This window comes from Pectinophora gossypiella, chromosome 20, assembly GCF_024362695.1.
Source record: "Pectinophora gossypiella chromosome 20, ilPecGoss1.1, whole genome shotgun sequence".
Classification (NCBI taxonomy): domain Eukaryota; kingdom Metazoa; phylum Arthropoda; class Insecta; order Lepidoptera; family Gelechiidae; genus Pectinophora; species Pectinophora gossypiella.
Window position 1 is genome coordinate 9,050,998 of NC_065423.1, and position 20,945 is coordinate 9,071,942.

Consider the following 20,945-nt stretch of genomic DNA (forward strand, 5'->3'; position numbering starts at 1 on the left):
ACTTCAACGGTTCCAAAGTTATAAAGGCAGTTCTTTGATCCCGCTAGCTTGACGTTTTGAAAATACCTATTATCTGGGGAACGCTTGCATACTTCAGTATGTAACTAATGTCAATAAACTCGTATGAAATAGTACTCCCTACCATCATAATTTTGATCCGATTCTCTTTGTAGAAATGTTAAAAAATCATCATAACCTATGCCATACATTTGTTGTTGATACAGTCACGTGGACAATTACATAACCTCACAATTTATTCGTAAGTATTGCCATTTTGGAGGTCTACCCTACCAATTCTTTGCACTTCAGAGTGCTGCTATTACAAAAAAATCCTATTGCATACACCCATATGCACTAATTTTAATATAAAATGGCTGCATGGGTCTAGTTCTTATCGAAAACAATCTGTGATTTTAATACATCATAATACATTTTTAATCTGCTGTTTTATTTTATAATTTATAATTGTTTGTCATGTTGAATTTGTTACGGATCGAAGTGTTTGTTAATAAACAATTTGCAGTACTTATTTGTAGAATAACTCAAAGAGTTTCAACAATGATATTACTTTCATCTGACAACCCTGGCACTTCACCAATTTTTACCCAAAAATGGGGAAAAATACTAAAATCTGACAACATTCTTGACCATGTGTAATAATTTTGTTCGCGACTGTACTTGTCTTGATAAATGTATGATACAGGTTATAATGACTTTTTGACATATTTCTACAAAGAGAATCAGGTCCAAATTATGATGGTAGGGAGTACTATTTCATACGAGTTTATTGACATTAGTTACATACTGAAGTATGCAAGCGTTCCCCAGATAATAGGTATTTTCAAAACGTCAAGCTAGCGGGATCAAAGAACTGCCTTTATAACTTTGGAACCGTTGAAGTACTACTTTCGGTATTTTGCAGGGGGTGAGTACTATTTCGGTACTATTTTTTGGCGTTTAAATCAAAGCGAAAGACCTTGTCGTTAACTCTCGCCAAATTTCGCTCACCGTCAAGCTAGCAAGTGCAATAAAACGTGGCTATAAATCCAGAACCGTGATGGTACTAATTTTTTTACAACAGGTACTATTTTTTTCAATAAGAGTACTATTTTTTGGTATGGTCAAATTATTTTTTCGTGCCCATTTTTTTTTTGAGGCCGCTAGCTTGACGCACACAATTTTATTTCATGTTTCCATTGTCCAAAAATATAGTTATCATATTATACTCAAAATACAAGCAAAATACTAATCGGTTCCTCAATTAGTTATTAATGTAGCTTCATTGTTTTTCACAAAATTTTGTGACAGAGTGGTATATTGAAATGCTGTCTCCGATGAAAAGGGCCACTCTGTCACAATATTTTTTGGAATGCGCCTGCAAAGAAAAGTATGTTACCAAGATAAAGAGAACCACTAAATAGTCCTTTACGGACAGATCTTTATATGATGTTTTAAAATATTTATTGCCGTTATAATTTTAAAGATGTTAAGTCCGATTAATTAGGAAAATGTCTTTTTATTGTCGATAAAAAAGAAGAACGACCCAATTACTATTTGACATTTCTTGAAATGGCACACTTACTATTATATGCGCAAATGTCAAACTGCAATATTGTTCTAGCTTATATATCGACAAGGATTTTGTGGCACTTGAATGACATTGACAAAGGGGCGCTGTACGCATGCAAGACCATACAATTTTCCATTTAAAAAAATATAAAAAGAAACTGTCAAAAATGACGTTTTGATTAGAATGACAGATAGTTATCGACTAGTGCGAAAGGGACGAGAGATGTCTCTTTTGCACTAAGAGTACACAGCTAAGTATGAAAGACACCACAGATTCTGATGTGACATTCTATCATGCTACATGCCTTAAAGATCCTTGCCGATATAGAGGATGTTATTACAGAAAAAAAAAATTGATCAGACTAAAATCTACAATTTACGGCATCGTATTTTTTCCTGGCGCCTACAATTTTTAATAAAAAATATCTTAAGACATTTTATTCCAACGTTCCTATACAGATTTTACCCGACATGCATAGGAGGGTTATTGAGATTATTGTTCCTGCACACATTCATATCATATCACACATTATCACTAAATTCGTGACATAGTTGAATTTAAATTATTAACATACAAAATTGCGTCATAATTTAGATCGACACACAGTTTTGTATTCCTTCAAATGATAAATACATAAAAAAAATCCTTTTATTTAACTAATTATATCCTTCAAGCCACCTCACCTCGAAAACTGAACAAGATTCCACACTATGGCATAACTAGACATTTTCAAGTCTACATCTGTTTAAAAGATCATTAAATAAAATTCATACATTAGCCCCGATTTGTGCACACACCTCCTAATTTCATTTTAAGTTAAAAAGAAAGGGACGGACGATTGACAACTGTTAATTTTAAAATGAATGAATAATCCGGGAGAATAAAACAGGCATCTCGCTCATATGCAATCCGTTTGACGTGTGTTGTCAACTTAATGCGGTCGGGTTATTGGCCAATATACTAATAAATACTAACATGGCTATAAGTTGAATTGTTACTCACACTCTTAACTAACCATCTATGGACTATTGTGTTGTCTGATATAAATGAATAAATATGAAATTTTATGTCTGTCGATTACCCGTCCGTTTCCTTTCCGGCGGATGAGAAAATGACAGGTATGACTTAAAATAAAATTAGACGCTGTGTGCCGGAATCAGCACCATTAACCCTTAATCAAGCATAGTCTAGTTTGCACTTTGAGTGGATTTGCTATGAAATGCAGCACATTGTTTGTCATTTAACAATAAATATACCAATTAGGAAATGCAATCCCGATCTCGCGAGATCTCGTCTAATTTTTCGGGATCAATCCCGAAGCATAATATGACGAGATCCCATTCGAGATTGACGGGATTGGACGAATCTTGAGTTATACTTTTTATTTTGATAATGTTGATTTTCAAAGAAAATTTAATTATTCAGTTGGTCATCATCACCAGCCCATTAACGTCCCCACTGCAGGGGCACGGGCCTTCCCTATGGATGGATAGGGAGATCGGGCCTTAAACCACCACGCGGGCCCAGTGCGGATTGGTGGTTATTAACGACTGTTAATGCAGCCGGGACCAACGGCTTAACGTTCCTTCCGAAGCACGGAGGAGCTCGAGATGAAAACTTTTTTTGTGGTCACCCATCCTATGACCGGCCGCCTTTGCGAAAGTTGCTTAACTTCAACAATCGCAGACCGAGCGCGTTAACCGCTGCGCTACCGAGCTCCTCATTCAGTTCAGTTAGTAATATCGAAGAATAAAAGTTTTTGTTTCCTTTCAAAAAAAAATGTTTTTAACCTCACGATCACAAACAAGTTTTCATCGTTTTCAGGAATCCTAACTTACATTTTTTTATGAACTAGACGAGATCCCGAAAATTTCGGGATCTCGCGGGATTGATATTTCCAATCCCGCGGGATCTCGAATTTGCGATCTCGAGTCGGGATTGCATTCCCTAATACCAATATTGTTCTAATAGCACCAAATATTAAGGACGAGACAATTACTTATTACCTATATTTGAGTTCGTAGTCCACTATAGGGATGAGAAGGCAAATTGATAACTTGCAGTAACTTTTGGTATTATTGTCCAAACGAATACGATGTACTATATAATGACAGAAATGCTTAACATTTTTCTGTCAAGGAAGTTTCGAGATCTTAGTATACTGGTGTGATTTGTTTATCAATGTATATCGCCATCTTTAAAAGTGACTGCATTTGTGTTAGTTGTATGACGAAATGTTTCGACGTCAAGTTTTTATTGATTTTTTTCACTGTTTCATTCTTTAATCGAAGATCGTCAGATATATAATTTATCAAATAATATTTAGTGAATAGATAAAATTACACTTTTATATATGAATTTAAAGTTATTTCTTTGGATTAAAAAAGTGTCTATTCGAAGGCACTTAATAATTTATGATTTTTATATTCATTAAACTACTATAGCCCTTGTCTTGTTATTGTATCATAATATGCTAAAGCGTTTCCTAATTTGTTGTTTTCATAATTGGCAAAAAAACACTTCAAATTAAAAAAAAAAAACGATATCACCAAAATAATACAAGTTGAGATAAATGTTAACGGATTTTCTAAAAGCAGTGATTCAGTCCCTAATGGAAACAACCCATATCTTTAGAATACAATTTGATTTTAAATTAAGTTTTAAAACATGATTTTGAACTTTAGCAAGTGCATCTTTTAATTATTCATACACACAGTTAACTTTGATGTTTACAGTACTGAATACTTTCACTCACACAATAAGCTAGATATTTGGGTCTAAGAAAACTTATAAAATGCTTAGCTAGACATAGAATCCAGTGTAATAAGTAAGTTAAGTGTGTTGTAAGTTGTGTGTTACTCCGTGTTTTAAATTATTTGTATTTGTTACTGTGGTGTCCCTTTATAATAAACGCTTCTTTCTTTCTTTCTTTCTTTCTAATATGATTGAAAATCAATCTCCTTTTCTTTTTGACTGATTTACGAATTTGAATTAAGAATTACACAACGAGTGCGACGTTTGACCACGTTAACTGATGACGTCAAACGTGTACATAGATCTATACAAACTCCAAAGAATTGGATAGTTTCCTAGGTCAAAGATAAATTATGAAATTCTGATTACTAAATAAATACAGGTCTAAATGTGACAAAAAACTTTTCTTTTTTCTATTTAACTTATTTATGAATTTTAATAAAGAAAAATGTAATAATAAGTGCGACATTTTGTCACGTTTTTCTATGACGTCACAGTGTGCTTTTTCATACAAAATCCATAGTAATTTCGTGGTTTGAGTTTAGTAAAAAGTAACTGATTTGACTGGTTGGCAATTACCCTATTATATCGTTTTGACGTTTCGTATAAAGTATTTCATTTGACTAGGTTGTCCTTGCCTATTATGGTTAAAATGGTAATCATTTTTAAGCCAATTCGATTTAAACATTTCTGATTTTTTTAAATACATGCGTACAAATAACTAAAAAAGGCATAAATATCCGTAATAGTTGAAAAATGGCACAGAAATACGAATAAAACGCGGTATATGCCAGCGTTACCGATCCGTACCTGTACCGAAACACTAGAACCGTAAAATTACCGATATTTCATAAGTACCCATTATTCATTAATTTAAATAGTACTTAGAAGTATAAAAGTCCGCACCCGCTTTTCTGGTAAAAGTATATTGAAAATATATTATAGTACACCGGTGGACAAAAAAATTGATTCCAAGTTTTGTTTCAAATAACTTGGCCTGCACATATTATTAATTTTCCTTTTTAAAATGATACATATCTCTCCACTTTATGACACATATTTATTTGTTACACAATAAAAATAACAATATTATGACAATAACAATATACAATACAATACAACAACACAATACAATATTATAATAATAATAATATATGTTTTATATGTGTTTTGTGTATATATCTTTGATTCTGTGTACAATAAACTATTAAATAATGAAATAATCATTTTTGTAAACAGTCATTTTCCCAAACCACAAGTAGAATCGATTTTTTTGTCCAACAGTGTAGAAATGTATTGCTCAAACGGTGGGTATATATGCGTTCAAAAACAGTTATGTTAAATTATAATAAAAGTTGCAAGGAGCATTCATTTTAAAGTATCCATCAAAAGTGTTTCAATACAATTGTGATGGAAACTCTTTTGTAGAAAATTAAATGCTTATGTTCATTTCTATTGTATAAATGCTTTGTAGAACACTGAAAAAATACTAAACGGCAGAAATGGCTAACGTTGGCAACACCAAAATAAAACCGGCGAAGACGATATTCTAGGCCGGATAGGTTTAAAATAGATATAAAAATATACAATATTATTACTTTTAAATACGTTTTCCAAATGTGTGAATATTATTTAAATTATTTACATAAAATATGGCTGTATATAGGTGGTATTTTTTATGAATATTTTAGTTCAATGAAACATAGCGTAAACAGCCTATATATGCGTTCCATTAGGCATAGGCCTTCTCATCGATAAGAGCATGCAAAGCATACTCCACCACGCTACTCCACTGTTAAAAAACTCCATTGGTATTATATATAATCCCGCCCAAGTCTATACAAGAGTTAATTGCGAGTTATTTAGCTGTTAAACCACAGAGATAGTAAGATGGTCGACTTTAAACTTACAACCATTTAAAAAAACACATTTGAAAACCCGCAAAACTTCATCCTTCGCGGTATTTTAACTAAGAGCTTAAACCTTTAACTTTTCAGAGGCAAGAAGTCGCAGACAAACTTCCCTTGCACGTAATTAGCTAATGCGTTTGTCAATGAGTTAGGGTAGCTGCAATTGAACCTACGAGTCGTTGTTAAGGCGTTTAAAGTTGTGTTACAACTTAAGGCCAAGTTGCTACTTAAGTTTGGAAGAGTAGAGCTGTCTAGCAGAGCCATGGGTGACGGGCTGGCTGTGACGAGGTTGTCCCAAAGGGGCTGGACGTCAGCCTCGTTAAATATAAGTCTCCCCCAAGTGGGGTAGGCGCCCCATACGACGAGCGTCGTGATTATCTTCGGACCAATACCGCCGATAGCCTGGAAGAAAATTGCGTTTAGGTTTAGAACATGAAAAAAAAATTACGATTTTGAATTTTTTTTCACCTGTGATAGAATTTGACCAACGTTTTAATAGGTTTGGTTGAAAAAAAAATCCTCCGTGGTCTAGTGGTTAGAGCGTTAGGCTCACGATCTGGAGGTCCGGGTTCGATTCCCGATGGGGACATTGTCGAAATCACTTTGTGAGACTGTCCTTTGTTTGGTAAGGACTTTTCAGGCTTGAATCAACTGATTGTCCGAAAAAGTAAGATGATTCCGTGCTTCGGAGGGCACGTTAAGCCGTTGGTCCCGGCTATTAGCCGTAAAAACACCTCCACCAACTCGCAGTGGAGCAGCGTGGTGGAGTATGCTCCATACCCCCTCCGGTTGATTGAGGGGAAGCCTGTGCCCAGCAGTGGGACGCATATAGGCAGTTTATGTTATGTGATAGTTTCGTCAGGCCGTAGGGTGTATCCCTGATGCGGAACAGTTTTTAAAGATCTGGAAGTTTTCCCATACTCACTGTGACGTCCCAATCCCCCATATACTACTTGTTAGTAGGTTTTTTTTGTTTGTAAGTTCTCTAGACCTTCAAGTAGTGGCAAAAAGGTGTATAACTCATTTAGGTTAGTTTCATCATCATCATCAATTTAAGAAAGGCAGTGGTTTCCCTCTTGCCTTCCGCCCCGCTGTACTCTGTCTGACGCAAGTGGGATAGCGCCCAGAGCAGTTTATTACAAAGCCATACTAGGACTCCTGTCCTCCGCCTCTGAATAGTACTGACACTTACTGCTGCCCTCTGCCAGGTTCCAGGTTACAGTCCCTGTGACTTGCCCCTAGCTTGCCTAGCTTAGTTTATATAGGACAAAAATAATAACTTCGACCACCGAATGGCATGGCTACATTTACGCTGTCTATTGTCGCCGAACTAGGGTCCCAACACCCTTAAGAAACAGTTCACTGACCATACTACGATGTTAGTTATATGGGCAAGTACGGTCACGAGCATTAATATGTATACCTACACTTTGGTACCATGTCACATTAACTTTTTTGACAAATTGAACTGTAAGTCTCACTAAATGTCAAATATGTTAGTGCGACAGAGTCCTAAAGTGGGTACATGATATTGCTCATAACTGTACCTACACTAGCAATGTGTACTCACCATCTTAGAGGTGGGTATGTGCGCGACGCCAGCGACTATGGCGTTGGGTGGCGTGCCCACCGGCATGTGGAAGGCCATGGAGCACGCCAGGGTGGCTGGCACCATCAGCAGCCGCGGGTCCAGTCTGAACGTGCGGGCCTGGAAGATGATGATAATAATCAGAATCAGAATATTTATTCAACGCAATTATCGTAAATAAACTTGTCTTCTTCTTCTTATGGTGTGGATTGTGAGGTGGAATACCAGCGTCATCAACCCTGGTGCCAGGGTTACTGTTGAGCCGCCTAAGGTACAACTAAGATAGAACAATAAACCAGTCATAAAGACGTGGGGTTGTGACGAAAATATTGTAAGTTGCACGAGTTATTTATTTAGAGACACCAACAGTAACTTAGCAAAAGGGACACTTCCCAAAATGCACCTATTGGCATATATAAAAAAAAAGAAAAGCGAATCAATTTTAAAAAAAGAAATCTTAAATTATGTTCTTAGTTATGTTATGTATATATTCACACTTTTAATTCCTAATGGGGTCGGTACAGTCATGAGCAATATAATGTACCCACTTTAGGACTCTGTCGCACTAACATATTTGACATTTAGTGAGACTTACAGTTCAATTTGTCAAAAAAGTTAATGTGACATGGTACGAAAGTGTATACATATTATTGCTCGTGACCGTACAGCCTCCTGTAAAACACGGACATGACGACGTACGGTGACAGATAAGCCATTACGCTCATTAAAAGTCACATAATTGAATGTCCTTTTTGAATCCATATCACATTGTTTAACTATTGTGTCTGGAAATCTCGGCCTTGGGAAGTTAATGGTACAGTAATGAGCAATATAATGTACCCACTTTAGTACTCTGTCGCAGTAACATATTTGACATTTAGTGAGACTTACAGTTCAATTTGTCAAAAAAGTTAACGTGACATGGTACCAAAGTGTATACATATTAATGCTCGTGACCGTACATCGTGTTAGAAAGAACATAAATCCTACAAATAAAAAGCACCTATACGGGCTGCTGTCCAAGAAATTTCTTTCAGATAAGCAAACTCACCATATTAGCCAAGACAGGCAGTATGAGGTTGGCAATGGCGACGTTGGAGGTGAACTCCGTGATGAACTGCGTCACCAGCACCACCACCAGCAGCACCACGTATTTGTTCAGCCCGTTGAGCCCCACAAGGGACGAACCGATCATCGCCGACAGCCCTGTCGCTTTGCTACCTTCAGCCAGGGCGAAGCCTCCACCTGGGGAGAAAGTATCAAGCTATATTTACGAAGCCCTCTGTATTTTTTGCGTATAATATGATACAAAAGGTACACTTCGCGAAAAGTGTACTTGGCAAAAGGTACACTTAGCAAAATGTGCACTTAGTAAAAGGTACACTTCACAATTTTCGGTTGTTTTTTTTTAATATTATGCTTTTTTTACAATACAATACAATACAATACAAATACACTTTATTGCACCAAAATAAAAAGAAATAATTACAAAAAGTCTCTTAACTAAGTACATGGCAAATGGCGGCCTTATCGCTTAAAGCGATTTCTTCCAGACAACCATAAGGTGAGGAAAAAGGTAAAAAATAAATAAAAAATAATTGAAAGATTGCGGGTACAAACTATGCATACAACTTAACAACAAATATATGCAAATAAATATATAACATACTAATACTTTTTTTAATTTGCGCTTTGAGCGATGAGGCCGCCATTTGCCTTGTACCGGGTAAATTTGAATTATTTATTACGTTATACTGTAATACGTACCCAGTAGGAACAGAAGACCCCATGGCACCTTCTCTTTGAGCACATTCCATGTCACGATACCTTGAGATGGCTTAGTAGCTTTCAAGTCCTCATCTGTAATTAAAAACGATAAATATTAAATATCAAATATGCAGCATGGAGTTGAGACGTAGACACTAACAGGGAGGCTAATCCGCAAGTTAATGATGATGCAACGGGATGATGGATGACGTAGCATGAATATTTATATTATTATATTTTATATTTATTGATATATTACTACATAAGCCATAAGCATAAACATGAGATGGGAGCCATCGGTACGGCAATGCAGGACGGAAGGGGCAAGTCACAGGGACTATAACCTGGAACGTGACAGAAGGCAGCAGTAAGTGTCAGTACTATTCAGAGGCGGAGGACAGGAGTCCTAGTACGGCTTTGAAAGTGACTACTCTGGGCGGCATCCCACTCGCGTCAGATAGAGTACTATTTATTTATTTTTTATTTATTTATTTCAAATAGCCTAATACACAGGTAGCTAAAAAATAAATTTTACAATGTGTGGCTGTTTCAATTTTACACAAGGCAATGACCTCTGAACTCCCAAACTAGAGTGAATCTGTATTATGGGAGTCAGTGTTCATCCGTCCAAGTACTTATAACAATATACAACCATTACAAGGATTCTGTTGTAACTAAGAGCAATAGGGTCGTGTACTAGGTTCAAGATAAATTATGAAATTCTGATTACTAAATAAAGACACATCTAAAACTAACGAAAAACATTTTCTTTTTTCTATTAAACTTATTTATGAATTTTAATCAAGAAAAACGTAATAATAAGTCCGACATTTTGTCACGTTTTTCTATGACGTCACAGAGTGCTTTTTCATACAAATTCCATAGTAATTTCGTGTTTTGACGTTTAGTAAAAAGTAACTGATTTGACTAGTTGGAAACTAGCCTATTGCCTACAAGATTAGCAATTTGAATAAATGAAAGAGAAAATTAAAATTAACAAAAGAGTTTATGCCTGTGTGAGATATGTTAATATATATATGTGTGTTTGAGTGTGTTGTGTGTATGTGTAAGTGTGTGGGTTTGCGTGTGTGTGTGTGTGTGTGTGTGTGTGTGTGCGTGTGTGTGAGTAGGAATGTGTACATGCGCTTGGGGCAGCCCTACGACATAGTCTTGGGTTCGGAAGTCTGTCAGCGACAAGACAGCCACTGCCTGCGAATTACTATACTATATAAAAATTGGTTACTGCGGGGCGGAAGGCAAGAGGGAAACCACTGCCCTATTTTTCCCTAAAAAGTAGCATGGAGAATGCTACACCGACAAGCTCGGCTCTTAAATTAGTGATGATGACTACATAAACGACTACATCTCAACTATAGTCTGTCGACCAACGTGACAGTGAGCCGTATCGCCGTGTATAATGGTCGAGCCAACTGTGTTAGTGAAAACTGCATACATACATAAACTGCCTATATACGTCCCACTGCTGGGCACAGGCCTCCCCTCAATCAACCGGAGGGGGTATGGAGCATACTCCACCACGCTGCTCCACTGCGGGTTGGTGGAGGTGTTTTTACGGCTAATAGCCGGGACCAACGGCTTAACGTGCCCTCCGAAGCACGGAATCATCTTACTTTTTCGGACAATCAGGTGATTCAAGCCTGAAAAGTCCTTACCAAACAAAGGACAGTCTCACAAAGTGATTTCGACAATGTCCCCATCGGGAATCGAACCCGGACCTCCAGATCGTGAGCCTAACGCTCTAACCACTAGACCACGGAGGCTGTTCAAAACTGCACTTAAGATTAATTTAACTCATTGGTGCAAGTTCAGTACCGGTGTTTTTACCGGCGCTCTCCGATTGAGAAGCAAGCTGGTGAACCACACGACCACAGTGACATATTAATAATCTATTCTGACATATTTATATTTGTGATTGTATCTTGCGATCAGTCTCATTGACTATAAGCAGATGAGTTGGGTTTATATGGCATGGAGGACGCTACTCCCAGCGAAGTCGGTCCTTTCTTTGAAGTAGTCATTCGGCCTGACTGTCCTTATTGAAAATGTCTCGTTTCTTTTTTAGATGACGTATGGTTTCTGGAATAGTTAGTTGCCTTCAAGCTGATTTGGGTGGATTTGTAATCTTATTTTTTACTGGCTTCCACGATTGCTTATGTCTTCTTTGACCATAGGTACATTTAGAATCAATAATATTAAGAAAAAAACTGAATGTTTAATATATCAGCGCATAGCCAACCGCCAAGATTAAGGTATTAACATTTTGCACGAAAGACGTTCCATGCAAACAATGATGACGATCTTAAATAACAATGCATGGGGTACATGAGAGTAAAACAAAAAATACTTTCAAATCTAAGAGCAGCGTGGTGGAGTATGCTCCATATCCCCTCCGGTTGATTGAGGGCCTGTACCATAGTTATCGTATATCAAGTTCATTTTTTGAAGAAACTCACATGAGGAAGAAGCGGAGAAGAACTTGAGGAAATCCATGGCCATGGGCAGGATGAACATGAGGATCACGATGAACAAAGACACTACGCCGTCCTTCACTTTCCTGGAAGAATAGACATGTTAAGGTTAGAATCCATCCAACCCAATTAGGTACGTTGTCACTAATACCCTGTACAGTCATGAGCAATATAATGTACTCACTTTAAGACTCTGTCGCACTAACATATTTGACATTTAGTGAGACTTACAGTTCAATTGGTCAAAAAAGTTAATGTGACATGGTACCAAAGTGTACACATATTAATGCTCGTGCTCGTGACCGTACATAAAAGTGCGGTACATACATGGTGGTCATAACGTCTGCCCACCCCGGCATGAAGCCAGGCTTGCGGAAGATGTACAGGAACACAGCTAGCAGGAACAACATGCCGGAAGCCTGGAATTAAAACGTTTCAACAGTCTTATTACTAAATACGTGAATTGATTTTGTATTCAATACATTTTCAAAACATAAAATTCCAGGGGCTCATTTCTTGCACCTCTGTCATTACGTAACAGCCTCTGTGGTCCAGTGGTTGAGCGTTGGGCTCACGATCCGGAGCTCCCGGGTTCAAATCCCGGTGGGGACATATCACAAAAATCACTTCGTGACCCCTAATTTATTTAGGACATTACAGGCTGATCACCTGATTGTCCAAAAAGTAAGATGATCCGTGCTTGGGAAGGCACAAAAATAGACAAAGAGGAGAATGAAAATACTGGAGAATGCTACACAGACAAGAGCGTGGCTCTTAAATTAGTAATGTTCATGTTTTCAAAGAGAAAATTAAATCGAAAAAGATCTGACTCGGATCGAACTTGAACCCCACAGCTCTTGTCAAACCGCAACAAGTGTGATAACCATTACTCCACCTGGTCCTCCTCAATTGTGCAATTTCCCTGTCCATGCGCAATTCTTCCCTTCGTCTTTAAGCGAACGACGCAGTGGCATCTATTTAGAATATCAAGTCAATATTCAAATTTCTTCCAGTTTAATTTTCTCTTTGTATAATCACAGATGAATGTTAAAAAACGAAAATCGTTCAATATACTTGTTTTTTTTTTTAAGAAAATCTAAGGCGCTGTGCTGAGGTTTCTTCAGCTTTTCTCCGGGTTTTGCAGTTTGTGCTGCAGTAGTTTTAGGCGGACGTTCGAATAAAAATATATTTATGTAATTGACGATTCAAAGTGCAACGTTGTTACCTTGTGAATAAAGATATTTTTGAGCATTGAATTTGAGTTTGACACTTTATTGCACACATTTCATCATTTCACTACTGGGGCACGGGCCTTCCCTATGGATGGATAGGGAGATCGGGTCTTAAACCATCACGCGGGCCCAGTGCGGATTGATGGTTATTAACGACTGCTAATGCAGCCGGGACCAACGGCTTAACGTGCCTTCCGAAGCACGGAGGAGCCCGAGATGAAAACTTTTTTTTTGTGGTCACCCATCCTATGACCGGCCTTTGCGAAAGTTGCTTAACTTCAACGATCGCAGACCGAGCGCGTATAACGCTGCGCCAGCGAGCTCCTCATTGCACACATTTACAGGACATTAATTTACTCACTTGAACAAGACAGATAGTCCGTGCGCACTCCCCCAAACTCCATGGCGGCTTACGGCCATTTAAGACTAAAGAAAGAGACTCAGAGGGGGTGAGGTAAATCTAGCTCGAGGTCCGATACGAATTGGTGCGGGGCGAAGAGTCACCGTTCTATAGGTATTCTTTATTCTATGACAAGTGACCAGTAGATAATACTTATATATTACGCATGTAAATATTGCAAAAGAACTGTGTTTCTGTGATCCAATAGAATTGAATAAAAAAAGTTATAACTTACCTTTTCATGGAAAGTGGCGGGTCCGAGACTGCGGTAGCGCTCTTTGATGACCTTCATGGTGTTTTGGGAGCCCGAGCTGGCCAGAGCCACCTTGCGAGCTGCCTCGCTCTTAGGCCTGCAAAGACAATCACCATCATCAACAATGTCGAGTGGTCAGTCGTTAGATGGGAAATCAGAATCATTTATTCAATGTAATAGGGTAGTTTCTAACTAGACAAATCAGTTACTTTTTACTAAATGTCAATACACAAAATTACTGTGGAATTTTATGAAAAGCAACCTGTGACGTCATAGAAAAGTGACATAATCTCGCACTTATCATATTTTTTTTTTATTCTTAAAAATAGCAAATAGAACACGTTTTTTAGATCTGTCTTTATTTAGTAATCAGAATTTCATAATTTATCTTTGAACTAGGAAACTACCCAATTAACATGGAAAAACTTGTTGACATTTCAAATTTTTGAATCTACGTCATTTCGCAAGGTGCAACACATCTTTTAAATCAATGTATGTATACATTGCAAGTTATTTTATAACTAAAGGAACACATTTAATACCAGGCATTTTTATCGTTTAGGTATTCATTAATCTTATAATAAGCTTTCTTACATAAATCGTTTCGGTAATCGTTTAGTAGCTTTCATTTGGAGCTTGTTCGGGGTTCGGGTGTCGCTAACACCCTGTATATTTACCTGAACATGCCCATGAAGGTGACCTGGAGCGCGACCCACACCAGCAGCTGCATCAGCAGCATGGGGGGCGTGCTGTACGCCATGAACCAGAAGAAGTCCACCGCGCCAGATATCTCGGGGAACTCCCTGCAACCAGGTTACTTATCACTATTTTTTTTTATTTAGGACGAAAAAGCAGCTGTACGAAACCTATGATGAAGTCTTAACCTCGCAAGGTCCGAATTTCCAGCCAGGATAGATATAAAATGGATTTGTGTTGTATTTCTTACTAGCTATTACCCATTTTATAACTTTCATACAAACTTTTCCACTCTTTTTCATTCCCCTCGTGATGAGTGAGGCAATCAGTCAGTGATCTGTCGCTTTTTTGTCCCACCCACAAGACGTTTTGATTTATATTGCAGATGTTAATCAAACTTTATTGTATAAAACTGCAATGTTTTATCCAAATTTGTCCGTTCGTTTTAGAGTGATGCGCGAACAAATACGGAAAGTTACAGTTTACAACAGTTGTAGCAACAGTAAATGTGAATTTACTTACGAATCAAATATCCCCTTGAAGGCAGAGTTGGTGGCAGTGCCTACAAGGGTCCCGCAGCCCCCCAGCGTGGACGCATACGCGATGCTCAGGTAGTAGCAGATCGTAATGTCGCTCGGCATTGGGGGCCTAGAACACGACAAACATAGGGTTAAGTTTGACAAAGCAATCCTCGGAAAATAACCCAAAAAGCGTATTTTTATGCGGCTACCCTCCGGATCTTACTTTAGTCTTACAGCCTTAAGGCTGAGTTTCCATTGACGCGGAACTGTGCGGAGAAGAGCGGTGATGTGCAGGAATCGACCAATCACCGCGAGGGAGAGAGTGACAGAGCGTCTTCGTTTTTCGCTCTCTCGAACTGATTGGTCAAATCCGCACATCTCCGCTCTTCTCCGTCCATCTCCGCGTCAGCGGAAACCCGACCTAAGCTGAGTAGTAAGGGCAAGAGCACGCGGACTTTGTCTCGCTCACACTTAAGCATTAGATAGATAGACAAAATACTTTATTGAGCACAATTAACACACGATACATAGAAATAAGGACAACAGATACTGAAAGGCACAACAAGCGGCCATTTTGCTCATGCAGCAATTTCTTCAAGGCAACCTTTGGGTGCTTTCAGGCATTAGTTGGTTGTAAGAATGAAATTTTGGTATGGAGTAGCTGAAGTGTCATTATCAGCATCCCTTATCACACTCTAAGTGGCGTCGGCGCAACATGTATTCCTTTTCCATCGATATCTGTCAGTTTCTTCTTTTTTGACGGTACTTATTGTAGTTTTGCCGCAAATGGCATTAACTATTTGGCCGGACGGCATTAACTATTTGGCCAGAGGGCATCAACTATTTGGCCGGACGGCATTAACTACTTCGCCGGATGTCTTTCAGTCATCATCTCAGTACTACATTACTACTGGTGTGATAACACTAAAATTTACTCACTCTTCTTCGCTGGTCTTTTCAGGCTGTTTTCCGTTCTCCTTGCCGTTCTCAGTTGTCTTCTTCCTGTTCAAGTAGACCTCGCCGAGTCCCTGTTGTTCCAATACATCCAGAATGGCCTCCACGATGGGTACCATCATGGTGGTAGCAGCCGCGTTGGACACCCACATCGATATGAACATCGTTACGAATGTTAACCCGAAATTCAACCTAAAACATAAAATACGCAAATATTTTTATTATAATATAATACAGGGTGTTAGTGACATCGTAACGAATACTGAGGGGGATGACACAGTGGAATTTACCGTCGCAAAAGTATAGAAATAAAATTTATTAAACATAAACAGCCTATGTACATCTCACTGCTGGGCACAAGCCTCCCCTCAATCAACCGGAGGGGGTATGGAGCATATTCAAATTAAGAGTGTTACGTGACACTGTAACGAAAACTTTGGGTGATGATTCAGACCGTGATACTGAGTTGATATCAAGTGGAATTTCCTGTTGGAAAATTCTAGTGTTTTTTTTTAATTGTTTTCAGTCCCTTATTATGCTTTCGACCAATGGCTGCATGTTGTTCCGTAGGTTGTCTCCTCGTCCGAAACTTACCTCCTATGCGAGCATCCGACCACCTGCACTGTCCACAAGGCCACCCTCCTCGGCAGCTTCGAATGCTGCACTCCAGCAGCTATCATCAGCCCTCCGAGGAACATGATGTTGGTTTCCTTCATGTAAGCAGCCGTCGTCTTGTCCGAGTCCAAGATGCCCATCGTTGGGAATAGGACGATTGGCAACATGGATGTCACCGGCAGAGGTAACAACTCTAACACCCAGTATGTCGCCATTATTAGGACCACGTACATGCATCGGTATTTCTGAAAGATATGGATATTGATATATAAGGACAACAGACTAAGACCACAAACGAGAGTTCGGTTCAACAGAGCATAGGCTTCAAAGACTGGGACTCACACGCAAAAACCCTGACTGGCTTCAATTAGGAACGGAAGAGGATGAAAAGGAGATCTTAGAGGAAGGTTTGTGAGGAAATAATCAGTACTCCTTCAGAGATCAATAGCAGAAACTTTATATAATTAAATTCTTCTATCGTGTGGGTTACGAGGTGGATTACCAACCTTATCAGCCCTGGTGTCAGAGTTACTATTGAGCCGCCTCAGGCCCCTGACACGACTCATGTAATGACTACGTACTTACATCAGTAAGTAGTAACCGGGACCAACGGCTTAACGTGTCTTCCGAAGCGTGGATCGTCTTACTTTCGGACAATCTAGTGATCAGCTTCCAATGACCTAACCAGGGCTCCCAAAGTGATTTTTGTGTTATGTCCCCACCGGATTCAAACCCGAGACCTCCGGATCATGAGTACACCGCTCAACCACTGGACCCGGGAGGCCGTCATTACTGATGTTATACATACTGTAGTATGTGTTATACAAACTTGACGCCAAATTGACTATACATATATTCATATAGATTCCATAAAATCGACAAAACTGCGTAGGTACGGTCGTCGTCTTAGCATCTACAGCGTGTGGTGATTCGTAACGCGGTCGGGTTGTACAATTTCACATGTTGCCAGTTCGTCGCCAAATCGCGTACTACGGAATGTCAGAGCTGAGTGGTACAGGACGTCCTGATGTGTTTGTTGTCGCGAGCTGATTAGCCGCCTCTATCGCGTCAATGACGGCTATGGCTAGCAGTTACACAGCGTTCCAAAAAATAAACACTAAAATAGGCAATATTTGTGTTTGTGTGCTCCACCTTGGACCACATCGCTGCTTAAGACTCACCAGGCTGAATCATAGTCAAATGCACTAAATAAAAAAAAACTAAAACTTACAGGCTCCTCAAATATGATAGGTATAGGCAACAGCAGAATGGGCGTCAGGACAACCAGGATAGACTTCCAATAGATGGAGAAGAACAGTCCTATTCTCTGGTCGATGGTGGCACTAGACCGGGGCCTGGAAAAGAAATACGTCGTGCCGCTGCAAAGAGAACAAACACGATTAGGAACCTGTCGATACCCGGCTGCTGGTTAGTGCTGAAACATGCCAAACAGAATTATGGATTTAGTCCTCAAACAGAACAGTGATCAGACAAACTTGGAAGGGAAAACGCCGGTAATTTATCATTGCGACTTTACGCGGAAATGTTCGCAGTTAAATGACAGTTTTCAATCTATTATTCACCATAAGGGTGCCTGGAAGAAATTGCTATTTAATAAGGCCTCCGATTGTGCTTTTTTTGTTACTTTTGTAATTGTTTTTGATGTGTGTTGTGTTTATATGTGCAATAAAGCGTTTTTGTATTATATTGTTCTGTATAGAGTAGATAATAATCTACTCTTATGTCTATTGATGGTGGAAACGATAACTCAAGGGATTCGGAGACACGTGTATTTCATGAGCTTTCGCCAGTGTGCTTAAATTTAAGGGTGAATAAATTTATTTAAAAAAATATTTAAAATATTTAAGTGTCTCTATAAACTGGGCAACTTCTTTTCGGAAAAGTCGCAAATGATAAATTCTGGCTATTTCATGCACATATCAAAATTATGAGAACATATATTTTTTTATATCATGATTTATTTTATTAGGGCAGCTGCATTAAGTACAATGGAACCAATGCGTCTTTACCGCATATATTACATGAAAAAAAAAAGGAATATTATGAACATTTATAAAATATTTAAGTGCAATTGAGAAACAGATGGCTAGTTTGTATTCACTGCCTCAACAGAAAAATCGGACATAGACCATCAGTACATTTCCAGTCAGTTTTGGAACATACCTTGATAACTGGTAACCAACAAAAAAAAAATAATAGACTGCTTAGAATTAAAAAATAAACCTATTTCATATGCAAATTAGTGATACAGCTGCCCCATTGATTCCCAAGTATTAACTTTTTAAATAAATCAGAAATAAAAATATTTCCGAAAAATGTGTCATTTTGTAGAACATTGACTCTATAACTTTTTCAATTAAAACAAATTAAATGATACTTAAAATAAATCATATAGAAAACACACACACATCTACACATGCACAATGTTTTAAAACAAATAAGTACCTACAAAGTATAGTACATTTTACAAAAGACAAGAAACAAAGAGTAACGATTACACAGAATAAATTAAAAATAACTTTTTCAGTAAAAGAAAACAGTAATCCATCGAAATTCAGTTTCTTTTAAGATGCAATTGGAGCAAAAAATTAAATCTAAATAAAAACTTCCTGAGTAAGTTCAGTTACAGCAAAAAAAAGAAACTACAATTTAACAACAGGATATTTTGTTTTCAAATAAAGTTATATATGAAAAGGTGGAGGATAATAATAATTATTAAACTATCTGGTATTTAACATTAGTTAGACAAGTTCAGTAATAAAATTAGAAAAAATGTGTGCAGTTGAGAGAATCAGTGTTTCATACACATGTAAGTGGTGAAAAATGCAAATTATTATATCATTCAGTAATCTAGTTTTATGTAAAAAGTGTGAGGGAGAGAGAAATTGTACAAAAACACTGGTGGAAATAACAAAACAGATAGAGAACCATGCTAAAATCACACAAACATCAAATTAAGGTGCATTGTCCGTATATGCCATCCAATAGCAACTTACAAAAAGTTAGTACCGGGCTACAGGTTTGTGTGTTTACTCTTTATCTATTAAAAGGGCAAAAACTGCAAGAAAAATTACATTATTTCACGAACTTTAAAACTTAATTGGCATACCACCTATTCGCTGTTCTAAAAATCAAACATTTAATACAAATTAATTATAGTTTTGTCTAAATATTTCATGAAACTGAAGCCTCTTTCCATCTAAACCTTTGTGTCCACTAGTAGGGTATTATTTTAATGCACATGTGCATTAATTAAACTTACTACAATAAACTTTGTAGAAGTAAGTTTCTGGTGGGTAGAAACTATTATAGTATTTTTTTATATTTCTAAAATTATATTTACCGAGGCTCGTCGCCGATGCCATTCTCGGGGTTGTTACGAATTGCAGACATTTTTGATTATTTTTCTTGAATATACTCCAACAAAAATTATAATCGAATGTTGTAGCTGGAATTCACATTCTTGTCGTCATCTGAAAAAAAAGCAAAATAAAGTTATAAGTTTATGCTCTACTACACACTACCAGAGGAATAAATGTAGAAACATTTTATACCTTGAAAACAAAACAAAAACTAAATAATTGATTAAAACTGAAATAATAAATCTCGATTTCAAACAAAACGAAGCCGAATAATAAACACGCGGTGACAAGTAATAAACTTATCGTGAATGCATTAAAACATAATAGATTTCTTAGAGCGAGAGAGAGTGCTACTGTGTATGCCTACTGTGTATTTATACTCATTTTCCTGCATTAAGTAGGTGTACTTATAATCATGATTACAAAACTCAATAGAAACAAAAAATAAAAATTGTGGTAGAATTTTGAACCTATTTCTGGCAACACTAAAGAGCAATTACGCCAACATGAGCAAGTGTAAACTGTCAAAAAATAATATCAAAACATTAGTGTTCTAGTACTGTTTTGCGGTTTTTGGAAAAATTATAATGTTTTAAATAGTGTATGAGTTTTTATACATGTTCTGAATATTGTGCGTTACTTAATTGATTCATCATGACAAAGCTGGACACTAAGAATGACGTCGAAGGTAAGTAAATTGTTCGATTTAATTACTTCATCCGTTACTAGCTGCTTCTTACGGCTTTTACTGTTAAAAACGTATAAATATTGTTATAAATTGGACTTTAAATTTAATTATACTCTAATTATGTT

General features: G+C 37.6%; 2 protein-coding genes and 1 long non-coding RNA gene across 4 annotated transcripts in view; 1 reads left to right on the forward strand and 2 right to left on the reverse strand.

Moving 5' to 3' along the window:
* The window catches only part of LOC126376344 (uncharacterized), a 140,487-nt gene that overhangs the window by 88,338 nt on the left and 31,204 nt on the right, over nucleotides 1–20,945 (reverse strand). The gene's annotated exons all lie outside the window — the stretch shown is intronic.
* The window catches only part of LOC126376216 (protein I'm not dead yet), a 65,058-nt gene continuing 48,891 nt past the window's right edge, over nucleotides 4,779–20,945 (reverse strand). Inside the window, exons 2-14 of one of the 2 annotated variants that reach the window (XM_050023476.1) lie at nucleotides 20,114–20,243; nucleotides 17,981–18,104; nucleotides 16,729–16,994; nucleotides 16,120–16,326; nucleotides 15,182–15,307; nucleotides 14,641–14,766; nucleotides 13,946–14,060; nucleotides 12,406–12,497; nucleotides 12,064–12,164; nucleotides 9,590–9,682; nucleotides 8,874–9,067; nucleotides 7,805–7,942; nucleotides 4,779–6,636 (exon numbers count right to left, since the gene is read on the reverse strand). In XM_050023476.1, the coding sequence (XP_049879433.1) occupies nucleotides 6,310–6,636; nucleotides 7,805–7,942; nucleotides 8,874–9,067; nucleotides 9,590–9,682; nucleotides 12,064–12,164; nucleotides 12,406–12,497; nucleotides 13,946–14,060; nucleotides 14,641–14,766; nucleotides 15,182–15,307; nucleotides 16,120–16,326; nucleotides 16,729–16,994; nucleotides 17,981–18,104; nucleotides 20,114–20,163 (1,959 nt within the window). In that variant the 5' untranslated portion in view covers nucleotides 20,164–20,243 and the 3' untranslated portion in view covers nucleotides 4,779–6,309. Of the gene's footprint in view, nucleotides 6,637–7,804; nucleotides 7,943–8,873; nucleotides 9,068–9,589; nucleotides 9,683–12,063; nucleotides 12,165–12,405; nucleotides 12,498–13,945; nucleotides 14,061–14,640; nucleotides 14,767–15,181; nucleotides 15,308–16,119; nucleotides 16,327–16,728; nucleotides 16,995–17,980; nucleotides 18,129–20,113; nucleotides 20,244–20,945 lie in introns of both variants that reach the window. The other variant, XM_050023475.1, reaches the window with a different exon arrangement.
* Nucleotides 20,643–20,945, forward strand: part of LOC126376238 (GPI transamidase component PIG-S) — a 73,947-nt gene continuing 73,644 nt past the window's right edge. The window contains exon 1 of the mRNA XM_050023510.1: nucleotides 20,643–20,820. Within this exon, the coding sequence (XP_049879467.1) occupies nucleotides 20,787–20,820 (34 nt within the window). The 5' untranslated portion in view covers nucleotides 20,643–20,786. The remainder of the gene's footprint in view (nucleotides 20,821–20,945) is intronic.